This window comes from Pelecanus crispus, chromosome 6, assembly GCF_030463565.1.
Source record: "Pelecanus crispus isolate bPelCri1 chromosome 6, bPelCri1.pri, whole genome shotgun sequence".
NCBI lineage: Eukaryota > Metazoa > Chordata > Aves > Pelecaniformes > Pelecanidae > Pelecanus > Pelecanus crispus.
The window spans coordinates 32,695,502-32,711,162 of record NC_134648.1 but is presented as its reverse complement, the minus strand read 5'-3'; the positions used below and the strand labels follow the sequence as shown (position 1 = coordinate 32,711,162).

Sequence of the window (15,661 nt, the reverse complement as noted above, 5' to 3'; positions counted from 1 at the left end):
TAGGTATTATTTCATGTGGCTTATTCTTTCCTGCCTCTCAGTCTTCAGTATGTCTGGTAATGGGTGTTTTGGTCATTCCGTCAGAGCTTGGGCATAACAAGCTTAAGCACTTGCTGTCAAAGACATGGAAAACGGAAACTCGCTGAAGTACCGCTAACATTAATGAGTTTTGCAAAGGTATCCGAACGCTTAGAGGCTTGAGTTATTTAATCTGAGTTAGATTTTTGCTGGGGAACTTAGGAGCAATAGAATATTCAGTTATTATTACTTCAAATTTTGAAGAGTAGGAATTCTTACCCTTAAATATCTTGGTTCACAGGGATATCTTTTATGAACTGCTGCGTGAATGGGAGGATAACCATGAAAAAACTGGCTGGGACTTTGAAAGAGTTCTGGGCAACAAGATCAGGTAGGAGTCTTATGCAACTTGAACTAGCTCTTTAATGTAGCTGAATTGCTGATGCAGAACACTAGGCTCGGCATCCTAAGCTCCATGTTCTTCCTAATGGCCTTCTGCACTAATCTGTAGGGAGCTGTGCTTCTTGGAAGATACTCTCTGTGTAAACTTGCTTCTGTATTTAAAAGTATCAACTGTTATCTTAAAGAAACAAGCAATAGGTGGCAAAGGCCTAATTTGATCAGTCTTGGTGTAGCTCTTTCCCTGTTCATAATCACAGAAAGAGCCACTCTCACAACCTGTATGTTGTGGTCTGCACATTGTCATTGTATACACTTGTGTGTGCATTTCATGTTTCCAATGCCCCACTCCTAAGCATGGAGACGTGTGTTATATGTTCAGAAGCCCTTAACTCTTCTAATTATTTCAGGGGGTTCTAGTGTATTAGCTCTGAAAACAAGACAACTGTGGCTCTTTCTATGGAAAGCAAACTGTTTTATGCATTTATTGCTTTATCTAAATAGACTATATATAAAGAAACTATTATGGTTTTGAAAGCAGTTGCCTTGTGGGTTTCTGTGTTAGCCTTAACCATCAGTCTACTCACGTTACATGTATGAAGGTGACTTCACCACAGGAGCAAAACAAGGCTGAGATTTAAACCGAGAAGTTTTCCTTCTCTTTGGGCATCAGAAGTACTGCTGTTGCTGTTTTCTTTCTTGCATATGTGTGAACTCAACTCACTGCTCTGCATGGGGGAGAGTGGGAGCTGAACGAGTTAATTTTCTTCCTAAATAACAGCATTAATCCAGGAAAGGAAGAGAATCTTTTTATCTCTAGAGCTGTGTTTGCTCTGCAGGTGCTCAGGGAGAATTTTTGTTTCCATAGTCAGCAGGTGGGGCTCAGTGCTTGGGAAACCTGGTTATAAAGACGTTGCTTTTTGCAGTGGCCTTTGGAGATTGCTTTCTTAAAAGCAGTTATTTTATGCTTTTGGTATAGTTTGAAGTTAAAACACTTTTTTGTACCACAGAGATCCAGTCAGCATTTTTGATATTTTCCTTCACAGGGCCATGATGGCTCACCTGTCTGCAACCTGCAACCACAGCCATTTTGCCAGGCTCTTTCAGAAACAGCTTATCCAGGTAAATGACTTGGTTTTTTTTTCTTTAAGATATACATCAAAGCTGATCTGATTCTTCATCAGCCTGAGAAAACAAACTGTGTCTTGCAAGTTTCTTTGAGATTTTCCTATTGAAACTTTTTTGGGAGAGCCAAGTCTTCAGGATGGGAATTTCCTTCATTTTCCAGAAATACAAATCAGTGATAAATTGCTGATGAACTCTGTGTAAGTCAGGGATAAGGCACACTGAGCACATCATGAGCTGTAAGAATTCATTCTTCATGGTTATTTACTTTGAACTTCTAATTTTAGAACAGTTATAACTTTTAGAAATTTTAAGGATGTATTTTGACATTTATCAAATGCAGAGGTTCCCAGTTATGCTCATGAGCAACATGAGTGTACTACCTGCAAAGAGTCTCTGGTTATTCTGTGTAACACCGTGACAGTCTCTTTTTGACATGGTACTGCTGTGGTAGTTTACAGGGGGGGTTTGGCCAGTTTCAAGCATCATTGGATGCTTGTAAATGAAGGAATGAAGAAAGAAAAGATGCTTCTGATTAGAGTATAGATATTCACTGTAGTCTCTATAAATGGCTGGCTTATTGGTGTGGTCCTTTTGGATAGCAAAACAGACACAAACCTCCACCCTTGAGTATTAGCCCACACACAGTGCCGGGAAGTTGCATGCTGTTGGAATGTTGAAAATTCCTCTAGTGTCCAGTCTGAATTTGCATCGATGACCTGTCTGATGTGTGTGTTCAGGGAGATTGTGGGAAAGAAGTGAGATGGACTTTGTTGCATCAACAGGATTTAGTTAGTCCTGGGTACTGTATTTCTGCTTTGTACCTGTGCCTTCTTAATGAAGACTGCAGGGTTTCACAAGGGTAACCAAAGATTTGAGCTGATAACTAGGAGTCTTCAATGAATCCGATGTGTCTGACCAGGGGTAACCAAAGATTTGAGCTGATAACTAGGAGTCTTCAATGAATCCGATGTGTCTGACCAGAAGGTGATGTGTGGAATCTGGTGTGAAATTATGATACTCATGCAGAAAAGAACATAGACTGAGAATTTGTGTTGAGGCCTGATAATTTAAAGGTTGGGAAGTATAGCAAGGTGTTGGTTTGGGAGGGGAGGATGCTCAGTTTGGAATAAATGGACCTCGTAATTGTTCACTTGATATACGTAGTTAAATGTTGCTTTTTAGTATGATCTCACTCACTAAAACTATCCTGACTTAGATGTAGGAGTATGCAGTCATCTTTTCCCTTTTGCTCAGCATTGGTTAGGTTACATCTGGAGTACTGTGTCCAGTTTTGGGCTGACCAGTACAAGAAAGATACAGGCTTACTAGAATGAGTCCAGTGCAGGGCCACATAAATGAGTACGGGACTGGAGCATTTGTCATATGAGGAGGAGCTGAGAGAGCTGGGACTGTTCAGCATGGAGAAGAGAAGGCTCCCGGTTATTTTAGCACTGTGTCCAAGAACCTGGTGGGAGGGAATGAAGAAGAGGGAGCCAGGTTCTTCTCAGTAGTGTTCACTGACAGGACATGAGGCAATGGACACAAATTGAGAAAAAGGAAATTTTATCTGAACACAAGATGACACTTCTTTACTGTGAAGGTGGTCAAACACTGAAACGGGTTGCCCAGAGGGGCTGTGAAGTTCCAGTCTGTGGAGACTTTCAAAACCCAATTGGACATGGTCCTGGACAGCCTGCTGTAGCTGACTCTGATTGAGCAAGAGAGTTGGATTAGATGATCCAAGAGGCCCCTTCCAACATAAACAGTTCTGCAATTCTGTGATTCTTTGAGTCTTGAGTAGTATCTATGTGTTTGGGGGAGGGAGACATTAATTTTTAAATTTCACTTAACTCTGTGGATACTCCAGGAAAATCTGGTCTGGGAATGCATAGTGCAGTATCGTGGTCCTTGGAGACTGAGCTAAAGATCTTGCTGAGTGGTTCATGAAGACCATGTGAGTGATAGGTGTTCTCTCCACACATCCAGGTGTAGTCTGCTAGATGTGCCTGTGTTAGATGTATAGGATTGGAAATCCATCTCAAGAGCTCTAGGCTGTTTATGGCCAAGGTGGGTAGCATGTTTTGGCATGAGGAAAAGAGATCTTCTGTACGTGGGCCGCCTGAAAAGGCCATGCTTGGATTATTTCTAAAACAAAGTCTTGTGAGGAAGGGAGAATATGTGGCATGAGAGATGAAGTGAAATGATGCCTTATTACAAATTTTCCACCTTGCTACTCTTTCTGTCTCCTGAAGATGTGTAAAGGTCCTACTGGTGGTGGTGCAAGCTGGGGAGACGCCCCAGACCAGGATGTCCTTAATATGCTGGGTTCTGATAATCTGAGCCGTCTGAAGAGGCTGCAGGAAAGATTTGTTGTTCCTCAGAGCATCAGAGGACCTTGTCCACCCCCTTCGTTCCCTGGGTGCCAGCAGTTCTTCAGGGACTTCATCCTCAGCGCAGGAAGGTTAGCTGCCCGTGGCTTCTGTTTCCTTGGAGAAGTGTGTGGGCGAGTGGGGAACACCAGCGTGTTGCTCTTGCAACAGGGAATTGTCCAGAGAGCTTACAGCGTGGTGTAACCTAGGCAGAGCATATCAGAAATGTTTTTAAGATACATAATACCACACAGTGTTCTTGGCCAGCACACATGGTGAACACGTTAATAAGCAGGTTCTGTCTGGAGCATAGAATTTGTTTGTGTGTGTGTGTGCTACAGTAGGCTGGACTGTATGGTAATAGTCTTCCTTCTGTAAACCCATAATATCTTGTCACAGGCCATCAGCATTTCCCATGACAAGGTGTGCAGTGCTTCGTAGCAAGGGCACTGGACTGGCCAAGCGTTTCTTGTGTGGTAGTGCATGAAGCTAAGGAGTTAGAGGATGAAGCCAGGGTCATGGTTTTGTTTAATGAGTTTTTCATATTCCACAGCATGGAGGAGTTGTGATCTATGGGAGACTTGAATCTTAAGTTCAGTTACTTTACAGCTTCCTGCTTTGACAGATCCATATTATTATCCTTATGCTGGAACTTGCTAAATAGCATCTGTTCGAAAAAGTACGAAGTAAGAGTGGAAAAGGGGGTCAGCCAGTCCTAATCTTATCCCTTGCTTGCTTGTCTTCAGTCTGTTACATTGGATGTTGTCTGATGCTTGATACAACACATGAGACAAGCTTGAAGTTTTGCAGTGTGTTAGTTGAGGTTTTACTGCTGTTTTCAGCTCAGTCTGACTCATCATCATCTTTTGCTGAAGTTACCAGTTCAATCAGCACCTGATGGATAGTCTGTGCCTGAAGATACTTGAACTGGATGGCCTTACTCTGGTGGAGCATGAGCACAGTGATGGGGAAGCAGATATGGATGAACAGGTAAGCATGTTTTTTGCAAACACATCTGGCAGGAATTTCCCTGAACTGTTCCTGTACCCAAAGAATTACTGGCTTGATTGTGAGTTGCCTTGGAGCTTCCACAGCTGTATTTGCAGGACAAGATGTTTTTCACTTGGTTTTGTCATAACTCTGCAACTTGGTTATAGATGTCTGAGCCCCTTGCCATTTACTTGCATACTGCAGGGTGCTTCATAGAACTGTCATAAGAGTTTGAAAAGTGAGAGCCGCTTTTTAGGTTGTTAGTACTCTGTGTTAGATCAATGAAATAACTGAGTCTAGTTGTTGCAGTCAGTTGCAATAGCTCCTTGTTACTTTTCCACATAGAAAGATTTTAGTTAGAATGAATTTGTAGTCATGCCTGTTCAAATGTTTCTTCACTCATCTGTACCTATCAGAGGTGTCATAGCTGGTAGTCTATTAGCAAAGTAGCAGCCAAAGGTTCATGAAAACTTGCAGAGCAGTAATGGTATAAAGGAGGCAACGAGATTAGCTCTCTGGTCTCTCATGGACTCCAGAGTTGTTAATGTGAAGATGTGATTGAGCAGCTGCTTGTTTTAGAAAGCTCTTGAATTAATTTCTTCTCACTATAAGTGAAGCAGTGGAGGCAGACACAATGTAAAATGCTTGATAAATACGTATTTTGGAAACTTATGTTTATTAAATGCAGTGATGAAGCTATGTGGCCCTTTTACATGAAGGGAGTGGAAATTTAGTATAGGTAGTTGCTTTGCCAATTTAGGGTAGCGTTGCCCCAGCTTGCTTTTCTTCATTTCAGGATGAAAAGAAGCGTTTCACTGTGGTCCTATTAAGCCTACGACTCCTTGCCAAGTTCCTGGGGTTTCTTGTTTTCTTGCCATATCGCACCGTGGAGCAACCAACTAGAGACTTGCAAGACTCTGCAGTAGCCTTAAGAAACCGAGTAAGAAACCAAACTCTTAGAAGAAATTTAATGTGGCCTTTTGCTTGACAGGCAGGTTTTCTAATCCAAGGAGGGAATTATGAATAGTTAAGCCCTTTCAAAGGGAGCCGGTGGTTCCTGTGATGATATTATACTGTTCTGTGCCCCTACGGCATATTCTGAGGTTGGGAATAAAGGAAAGAAGAGTTTGTGTAAGCTAGAAAAGAGGGAGCAATCTACTGATGGCGAGGTATTCAGTCTTCTGTTGTTTCTGCTAATCTGGGGCTGTGATACAGAACTCTGACTTAGCTAAGATGACTTGTATTTATAGTGTAAAATCCGGGTACCAGGAATGTTTTTGTTTGTTTCACACTCATCTCCTAGCAGTATGTCATACTGAATGCAAGGAGGCAGGGGTTAGACCTTGACTGTGCTTGTGCACAGTCAGGCTTATAGCCTGAAAGTCCCAGTGGGACATCTGGTTGCTGTCATAGTGTGGTTTTTACCTCTGCTTGTGTGCAAAGGAGTGTTTTCATTAGCCAGAAGGTTGCCTCTTACTTGTACAGAAGATGAAATCCTAGAAAGAAAGGTCATGATATAGATAAAGTTTTTCTTTAAGCGTCAAAAGGTAACTTCAAGCTGCTGCTTTAACTTCTGTTGTCCATTAAGACCCTGCCTGTACTGGATGTATTGAAGCTTCTGAAACAATCTATTCGGGATCAACGTTCTATCCTCACTATTCCTTGGATTGTGGAGTACCTTTCTCTTGTGGATCATATTGCTCCTTTCCTTGATTACTACAGGAAAGTATTTTGTCTCTTGCTGCAGGTATATAGGTAAGAGCCTGGGAAAGGATATTTGTTAAGAACTTTTCTGTGAAGGTTTGCTTGCTCAGTTGAGGTGCCTAGTGTTTGAGAATGCATGCTGGCCCTAGTTTGAGATGCTTATAAAAGTACTTTTTTTGTTGTGTGTGTGTGCAAATCATAAACACGTTTTATCTTACATCAGGTTGCAAAGGGAGTACAGTCTAAAGTCAGAGATTAATATTTGATTTAAACATGTAGTTTTTCATGAAGTAAACAGAATTCTTTAAATCCCCACTCATTCTACATCTGCAGCTGTGAATTTTAAACCTTGAGTCTGAACCTTAAACCTACAAGGTCTCCCATGCCTAAATAATGCTCTAGTTTTGTTTCTTATATACATGACGAAAATTTGAACCACATTCTAGAGAGTTACTTAACACTGGCTTTTCCAGTGTAAACTTAAACCAGCATGTTATTCAGATGCATACATACAAAAAGTAGAGCTTGCACCCCACTCTTCAGGCAGACAAGTAGGGAATGTGCGCATGGTGACAGACACTATAATTAGAAAGTGAGTGGTTTGGGGTTTTTTTCCTTAATGAAAATTAAGGAAATCTACTGAAATCTAACACTCACTCTCTTGCTGCTTTTGCTGCATGGCAGGTTAATGGTCCTTTCTGAAGATAAGGAGATGAGTTTCCTGAACAAGCTGCTGATCCTTGCAGTTCTGGGTTGGCTTTTTCAGGTAGAGTCTCCTGTGTGCATACAGCTCTTCCCTGAAGAAAAAGCAGGGCACAGAACTCAATAGAAAATAATATTGAAATGAGTTAAAACAGTGCAAAACAGTAGTTTGTTGTTCTGTTGATTTTTTTTCACACTAGTGTGGGGTTTAAAGAATCCTCTGTATTCTGATGGAGAATTATTTTCCTTTAGTGGAATTGTGTGCAGCAACATTTTTTTTTTTTTCCCCCCCCGATGGGAATTCTAATTGCTGCTGAAAAACATTTTGTACTTAGAAATCCGCATCCTTGTAAACAAATTGACAGCTGACTCCTGTTAGAACTGGAAGCTCTTGTCACAAAGATGGAGTGCTAGCTGGCAGCCTTGAATTACTGGGGAGTTTTTTGTCTGATAAAGGTATGGTGTGTGATGAACTTTTAAAATCCTTTTGTGCCTTCAGTTGGAAGTAAAGTAACTGGTTAGCAGGAACCTTTTGAAAAGGTGAAAGATGCTGTATGGGGAGGGTAAGGAAGGTGGCTTATGTTATTGTGATCAAACTAAATCTTTAATTTTATAGAAAGGTTCTCAGGGCAGAGGGGATCCTTAGTGCTAGATTTCTTGTGGGTGGGAGGTTGGTGAGATTTTACTGTCCTCTTTATCAGAAATGGTGTAAGTTACTGACTGCTGTTTGGGTTGTAACTACTAGGGTTTCTGTTTCAGGTTCCATCAGTCCCTGAAGAATTGTTTTTTACCACTGATGTCAGGCAGGAGGGATTGATGATGGATACTGTGACATCTGCTCAGGCTTTGGTGAGTTAGTGTGGCAGCATGTCCTCTGAATTGGTGGATGAGGGTGGACCTACCACGGCTTCAGGAGTTTAAGATTTTATCAGGAACTTGGCTCCAGCGCAGCTGCATTGAGCATATGTAGGGCAATGGATGTGATGCCCCAGTTTGTCTAAGTGCCGCAATTGTGTTGCATCCTGGATTGTAAGCTCTCTGTGTACAGCTCTGGGGCTTTTGTCAGGCAGGAGCCATCTCACCTGCTGCAATGGCTTGCAGAATAGGTGCAAAGTTATGCTGGAGGATCAGATGCTGTTTTCCTACTCACTGATTATTGCAGTAACAGGTGAGCTGATAGAACTGTAGCTTTTCCCAGAAATAAGTAATTGTAATGGTGAACTCAACAGAAATAGTAAGATGGGACTATAAGAGCAAGGTTCCTGTCTAGGAGTCGCCTGTCTTCCAGTTGCATGATAAAGGGTAATTGAACTGAAAATAGTATGAGCAAGCAGAAAAGGAGGTGAGGAGGTGAGTTTATGGCATGTGTGATGTTTTGGATAACTCCGACATGCAAGAGAATACATAGTATTCCTTGAAAAATGAGCAGTATGTTTGCTAAGATATATGTATATCTTGTTCTAATTAGAAAATTCTGTTTTGTGCTATCTCTTTAGTGGCAGAGATAAGATTCAGAGATCAACTGTTCAGGGTTTTTTTTTTTTTTTTTTCCCCAAATGAATGCAGTATGCACTGCCTGCATGGATGGGATCTGAAGTTGCTTTTTGTCCCATGCCTCTGGCTGTGCTTTGTAATACTGGGGTGACATTACTCCACAGTGGGGTGTTCCAGTGAGTCTGGGTGAAGACACCTGTGGAGGTGTAATGCATGACAGATGTGCCTCATTTATTCTCCTCCATGGATAGGTTTCTCTTTTATTAATAGCAGCTGTGGCAACAGTCCCTGTTCCCTTCTGTAACCATCAGCTTTCAGCTGGGCTTTTGACAGTGATCAGAAGCAAAGGTTAAGCTACACTAACTAAATGTAGAGCAGCTCATCATGTGTTACAGGGCTGGACTGAACACTTGGGCTGCAAGGTTCATAATTTTACTGTGGAATTGGAATCCAGTTATTGCTTTCATGGAAAGGCAGCTGTGAAACTTGCCTGTGACCACACGTATGGGATTTCTGACTTGCTGAAGACTGTTTCTTTCCTGCTGTGTCCTTTCAGCATTTCCTTCTTTTTCTTGCCAGGACTCTGTACCCTTGGTGGATCAGCAGTTACTTTATACCTGCTGTCCCTATCTTGGTGAGTACGTTATATTTGCTGTATTTCTTATTAACTATTTATGTTCGTTATTTTTATTTATATTTGTCCTTTGGTACTGTGAGTCCTCAGATCATCTTTCTTACCCCTCCTCGCAGCTTCAGGTCTCAGTTGTGTATGAGTCAACCTTGATAAAAATCTGTATTGCAGAAGCTCATGCAGCTGTGAATAGTATCTGGTGAAACTGGGGGAGGGAGGCTACACAGTCAGGATAGTTGATCTACAGAGCTTGAATACAGAGGGACCGGGGACCTCATCCTTCACAGACTGGGAGAGAGCATTATAAGGAGTAAGTGTACAACTTTTCCATCCTAGGTATAGGGAGAGGTGTTTGTACTGTGAGGAATGCCTTGATCCTTGAGCATATTTCTGCTGCCAGGCAGAGGGGAAGAATCCTTCTGTGCCCTCATGCTTTATGAGGTGGTTGTTTGAGATATCTTTTTCCTGGGATCTGACTGCCATTGGTGAAATCCCTCTCTGTAGACAATAGAGTCCCAGATGGGTGGGATGGTGCTCTGCTTCTTGGGACTTAGCTGCCAGGAAAACTGTATGGTAAGCCTGCATCATGGAAGCTTCTAGGGGTTTAACATGTCTTCAAGCTTTTCCCCATGTATTTTCTCCTGATCCTGTTGGAATTTTGTGTAGCTCTGCTTGCCTTGTTGTCCTTGTAGACTTTACAGTTCCTGCTTGCCATGCTAAAAAGGGATGCATAGAAATGACTGCTCTCTGATCCTTCTGAACAAGTCCTACGTGCCAGGGAGCTTTTTGGAAACCTTTTATCTTTGGAGCCTTGCCTGCCTTGCTATGCCCTGCCAGTTAAATGGGTGGGATGCCCCTCTGTTTTTCTGAAACTTAGCTTTCACAGAAGCTGAGGGAATCTGCTCTGAAAACAGGACTGACAATGTGAAAGTCTCTCTCTTGATTTGTTCCCTTATGGGGACGATGACTGCTTTTGCACGTTTTTCTGTACAGGTGAGCTGCGGAAACTGCTTGCCTCTTTTGTGGCTGGTAGTGGAGCAAAAAATGGTGGCTTAATAAGGAAAATCACTCCGACAGCTGCAGAGTCCTTGGCACCCAAGGCTTCTGTCACACAGCGGAAACTGCAGGTATTGAAATCAGGGAGTCACAAGTGGAAGCAGGGCGGGAGAAATTGCTTGTGTGAGTGTAGGGTACACAGTGGTGTCCTAATGCCAGGGAAAGAAAAGAATGGGCCTAGGCAGCAGGGAACATTGTGTTTAACAGTCGGGTATCCTTACTCCTCATTCTTCTGTTATAGTCATGGCTGGGATACCATGTGGATGTTGAAATCCAGATAGCTTCAGTAAACATTCTTGCAGTTGGAACAACTAGCCTGTTTCTCTGTCTGCCTCTTCTTTAACATAAAATGTTGGTATTTTTTCTCATACTCTGTTTTGGTTAGATTGTAGCTATGCTTTCCACCGAAAGAATGAAGTGTAGGAGCCTACAAGATTACCAGCCTGTAATTAAAAGAGAGGATCCTTTCTTTCCAAAAACAAACCCTGTGTGGTGACTCTACTAGTAGGTGCTATCAGAACTCTCCCATTCTTCTCTTTACTGGGCATTTGCTTTTGTAGTTTCATAAACCCTGATAACGAGCCTTGGGTTAAATGGTTAGAAGGAAATAGGGAGTAAGTATTTTACAGGGGTGCTGAATGCTACAGTAGCAGAAATTCTAGTGTAGGCAAATTGTGTGCCTTTTAGCACAATTACGGATGCTAGTTCTGTCCATTCCTGTGTTGAGGAGAGGACGATCTGGGTGGAGTGCTCTAGTCAATTGTAGCACTTTTCTCTTGAACAGGTAGAGTTGGAGCAGGCCTTCTTCCACAACCAGCCTCCCTCCCTACGGAGAACAGTTGAATTTGTGGCAGAGAGGGTGGGATCCAACTGTGTTAAACACATCAAGTAAGTGCTGGTGATCTGTTCTGTGACTTAAGAAGTAACTTTGCACTAATGAGGCAAAGAGTTGATCCTTTAAAATTGTGTGTATGGGGGAAAGAAAACTTCCCTCAGGGTATGCTGTATAGCAGAACGCCAAGGCTATATAAGGCTATGACAGTGGGATTCAGCAAGATCTGATTGCCATCATAGAGGGGAATTTCTGAAGGGATGCAAAGAGGAGGGTTATATGACTGTGGGACAGTCGGGATATGAACATAGTCCAGCATTTTGAGACTCTATGCCCCTTTGAGAACATTCTTGCTAATGATAGGAAAATGTCAGGTCAGAAAGGGCCTCTGGAGGTCATCTGATCCAAACTCCTGCTCATAGCAGGGCCAGATTTCAAGTTAGGTTGCTTGGCACCTTTTTCAGCTGATCTGTGAAAGTCTCTAAGGATGGGTATTTAGCAGCCTCTTAGTACCATGTTCCAATGCTTAATTTTCCTAGGCTTTGTGAAAAACCCTTCCTTGTATCCTCTCAGAATTTCCCTTGTTCCAGCCTGTACATGTTGCCTGTCAACCTTTAGCTGCATACTTCCTGGAAGAGTCTTGTTCTGTCTTCTCTATAACCCTTCCTTCTCCTTTCACCTTCTCTTCCCCAGGCTAAGTGAAACTGGCTCTCCCAGTCTCCTTGTAGGTCATGTGCTCTGGCATCCCAGCTATTCTTAGTGATCACTTTTTTTTTTTTTCTCCTGCAGTCACTCACATTGTCAATGGCTTTCTTGTAGTGGGGTCCCAAAGCTGGACACAGTACTCCAGATGCAGCCTCAGAGTGGTGAGGGAAGCAGTAACTTTCCTTGACTTGCTGGCTGCACTGTTGCTAATGTCAGCCCAGTATAAGGTTGGCCACCTTTGGACACTGCTAACTCATTTAGCTTGTCTACTGGGAACCCCAGATCCTTTTCTGCAGAGCTACTCCCTAGCCAGTAGACCCCAGCCTGTACAGGTGCACAGCCACCACCCCACTGTCAGCCCATTTCTCCACCTTGTCACAGTCCTTCTGAATGGCAGCCGTGCCCTCCAGCATGTCACTCATGAGCTTGCTGAGAGTTTGTACTGTCCAGTTGTCCAACTTGAAGACATTAAATGGTATCAGCCCACAAGGAATGCTGGTTGTAGTGGGCTGCTGTTGACACCTTTGAACTTCTCACCACTATCCATTGAGAGTATAAGGGTATTGCTGCCAGAAAAGATACCTGTAACCACATGTTTCTATTAAAACCTAAAGGCTTTTGACTCTTGTGTCTTAGTACTATTTTGATATCTTCATTGCTGCTTTCTTCCTTACAAAAAGAACAAGGAGATGGTGCAGTACTAAACACAGTGTGATTAATTCTTTTTTAGCAGACCAGTTTATTGCATTTATGCCTGAGAGATGGGTATCCTCCTAAATTGGGAGAAACAGCTGGTTACAGTTAGTGTGCACTGTTTGTTGTATTGATTTCAGTCTGATTGTTCTTGGTTTTTTTACAGGGCAACACTGGTAGCAGAGTTGGTTCAAAGAGCTGAAGTCATGTTGCAGGATAAAGTGAAGGAAGAGGATGCTAATCATGACAAGCTGCTTGAAGAGGTGTGCGCTCATCTGTTTGAGGAAGGGGCCCAGGCACTCATCAAAGGCAGAGAGTAAGGAGGAAAAGTTATTTAAACTTGTGCCTTCCCATCTCTTCTTATTGCGGAATCTATAAGCCTAATTCGGCTTGGCCTGTCATGCTCAGGTTTTGGTAATTATAAACCCTGACCTCTGCTCTTCTTAGGGTGACTGTCTGCTGCGCCTCCAGCAAGTTAATGCCGTATTTGTAGGAAGGAATAAAGGTGCTGTGTGTCCCTCTGCATCCAGCTCCAAATGGACACCCACTGCAGCTATTGTATTTCCCCTCTTTGGAAAACTGAGTATTGCAGCTTGGCTTGTAATTGTTTTTTCCTTGTCTGGTTCTTTTGGTCTGACTTATTTCACTGCAGTCTTCCAACTGGTTTTGAGTGTAAGAGAGCGTGTGAAAGTTCCTACGGTAAGGAACCTCTGAGTGTTGTCCAAGAACTTTGACTAATCCTGTGGCACACTTTCTTTCTTTCTTTTCTTGCAGATTTTGCAAAAAGAAAGGTCCTGAGGCGGTAAGGGTGTTACTGCCAGAAGAGACATCTGCAGCAGTATGTATTTTCACTAAAACTTACTAAAGCCTTGACTTTAAGTCTGGACCGTTACCATTTTTCCATTGCTGCTTTGCTTATCCCTTAATAGCTTAGGACAATGAAATCTATTGATACTCTCATGTGAGGACTAATAGCTAAGGAGAGTCACCTCTGCCAGGCTGCTTTGGATATTTTGGCTAAAGTGATACTGTAGCCAATAGCTAACTGTTGAGACTAGAATGGTATATAAATTGCATTCATCTTGCAAGGATAATGCTTTTGTTTTAGCATCAACTTCACCAAGAGTTGATGGGGTTTGTATGGGGCTGATGAGGTTTGGGAGATCAAAACAGGTCAGTCCTATTGCTCAGAGTAGTAGTTCCCACAGAGGTGGTGGTGCTCTGTTTAAAGGTTGCATGCCAAAATTAAGCCTCTTCCCTCCAGACTTCTTTCTGACTTCTCACTGACTCTGGTGCTGTGGCTGGTAGTAAATCTCCTATCACTTGTTATCGTCCCTGTAAAGGTTTTAAGTAGTGCAGAAGACATTGCAGTGGAACTGGCCACTGAGAAAGCCTGTGGCTGGCTTTCTGCCAACATTGCAGGTGAGTCTTCTTATCCTGAACTGGGGCTTCTAACCTGTGTATTGTACTCTTTTTCTGAGATCAAGGGGTAGAATTTATTCCAGTGTTATAAAGTACTTGGTCCTACTCATTTTTCTTTTAGTAGGAAGCATGCAGTTGCTCTGTCCCTCCTTGTTTAGGAATAAGAGAAATGATTTCTAGCTCCAAGAACCTTCTTCAGGGATTTTTCAGGCTTGGCCCATGTAAGTGATTTTTAGTTACGGAGGCTCGTAGGGTGGTGAGAATGAGTGCTGTGGAAAGCTTCTTCTGAAAATGTCATCTAGGCTGAAGTTGTCTTAGCACTTCAAATGTACGATACAGACAGCTGCTCTCTCAGGCCCACCTTATGGTCCACATGTACAGAGCGCTTCTTGAATCTTCTGTAAAACAAACACCTCTTGGACTGGGTGTGTTTTCAGCAGGCTGAAGGCAACTGTAGTCCTTTTACTCTGTAATAGTGCCCTGGCAACTCTTCAGAATCTCTGAAAACCCATTGTTTCAGGAGGTTGTGCCAAGAATCTGGGGAGGAGTATCCAGTAACATTTGCAGGAGCAGGGGTTTAGTGTTTTGGATGCTGGTCAAAACTTATTTTGGTAGAAAACATACGGCTTTCATGGGCACAGTGGTTGAACTGGTATGATCACGCCAATTTAGCTTTCTACTTTGGCATTGCTTCCTGGCTTAGATACTGTGTTCATTAAACCTGCTAAAATATTTTGATGGAAAACGAGATCAGTTGCCAGTGGTACCTGGTGGTAATGGGTGGCTGCCTTTCAGAGCTGTGGGTTAACGCACTCTCTGCACCTGTGCCTCTGTCCATTAAATATAATGGGAGCTCAGAGTGAGAAGGGTTTGAAGTATAAACTGTTCTTTCCTCATTCGCCATGGCCCTCGGGATGAGAGGCTAATTAAGGGTAGTGTTTGGAAACAGTTGCCTGCCTTGCTGGAGTGAGAAGCTGAAGCAGACAGGATTTGTTCCCTATTCTTTTTAGCACTTATCAAAAGAGAAGTGAAAGCAACCTTCAACAGAATGCTGAAAGTCCCAGGACTTCCCTTGCCTGGCGAGGATGCTCTGGAGTTGAGAAGGGACTGCCCTCCAGGCTGTCAGCACTGTGCTCCATTTCCCTCCCAAATCATCAATGAGATTAAGGTACCTAGTGTTCACTTCCTGGCTTGCCCTAACACGCTTTTTATTTTTCACCTTGGTGTGTGGGGTTTTTTTGTGGGTGTTTTTCTGTTGCTTTTTAAAAGGGGATGCTCTGGTTTTAAGGAACTGACTGTGAGGAGTGTTTAGGAAGTATGATGGAAAGGTCATATGTTTGTTTCATCCTGCTGCTTGCTGTCTGTGTGTAGGGCAGAGCTCCCTGGCCAGGAGTACTATCAGATACAGGATTTCTGGTAGCATGGCCGTGGCCTTTTCTATACAAGTAGCATAGAAACCATAGGGTGGTGAGCATTGTGTACAACTGTATGCTGAAGAGTCAGCATTATCAAAATAGC

General features: G+C 42.8%; 1 protein-coding gene across 1 annotated transcript in view; it reads left to right on the top strand.

The window, feature by feature from the left end:
- The window catches only part of CDAN1 (codanin 1), a 31,915-nt gene that overhangs the window by 11,292 nt on the left and 4,962 nt on the right, over positions 1–15,661 (top strand). Inside the window, exons 9-23 of the mRNA XM_075712512.1 lie at positions 320–409; positions 1,464–1,539; positions 3,798–4,006; positions 4,790–4,904; positions 5,701–5,844; positions 6,493–6,659; positions 7,293–7,374; positions 8,070–8,159; positions 9,384–9,438; positions 10,429–10,562; positions 11,276–11,379; positions 12,888–13,037; positions 13,496–13,559; positions 14,065–14,143; positions 15,154–15,311. Of these exons, the coding sequence (XP_075568627.1) occupies positions 320–409; positions 1,464–1,539; positions 3,798–4,006; positions 4,790–4,904; positions 5,701–5,844; positions 6,493–6,659; positions 7,293–7,374; positions 8,070–8,159; positions 9,384–9,438; positions 10,429–10,562; positions 11,276–11,379; positions 12,888–13,037; positions 13,496–13,559; positions 14,065–14,143; positions 15,154–15,311 (1,717 nt within the window). The remainder of the gene's footprint in view (positions 1–319; positions 410–1,463; positions 1,540–3,797; positions 4,007–4,789; positions 4,905–5,700; positions 5,845–6,492; positions 6,660–7,292; positions 7,375–8,069; positions 8,160–9,383; positions 9,439–10,428; positions 10,563–11,275; positions 11,380–12,887; positions 13,038–13,495; positions 13,560–14,064; positions 14,144–15,153; positions 15,312–15,661) is intronic.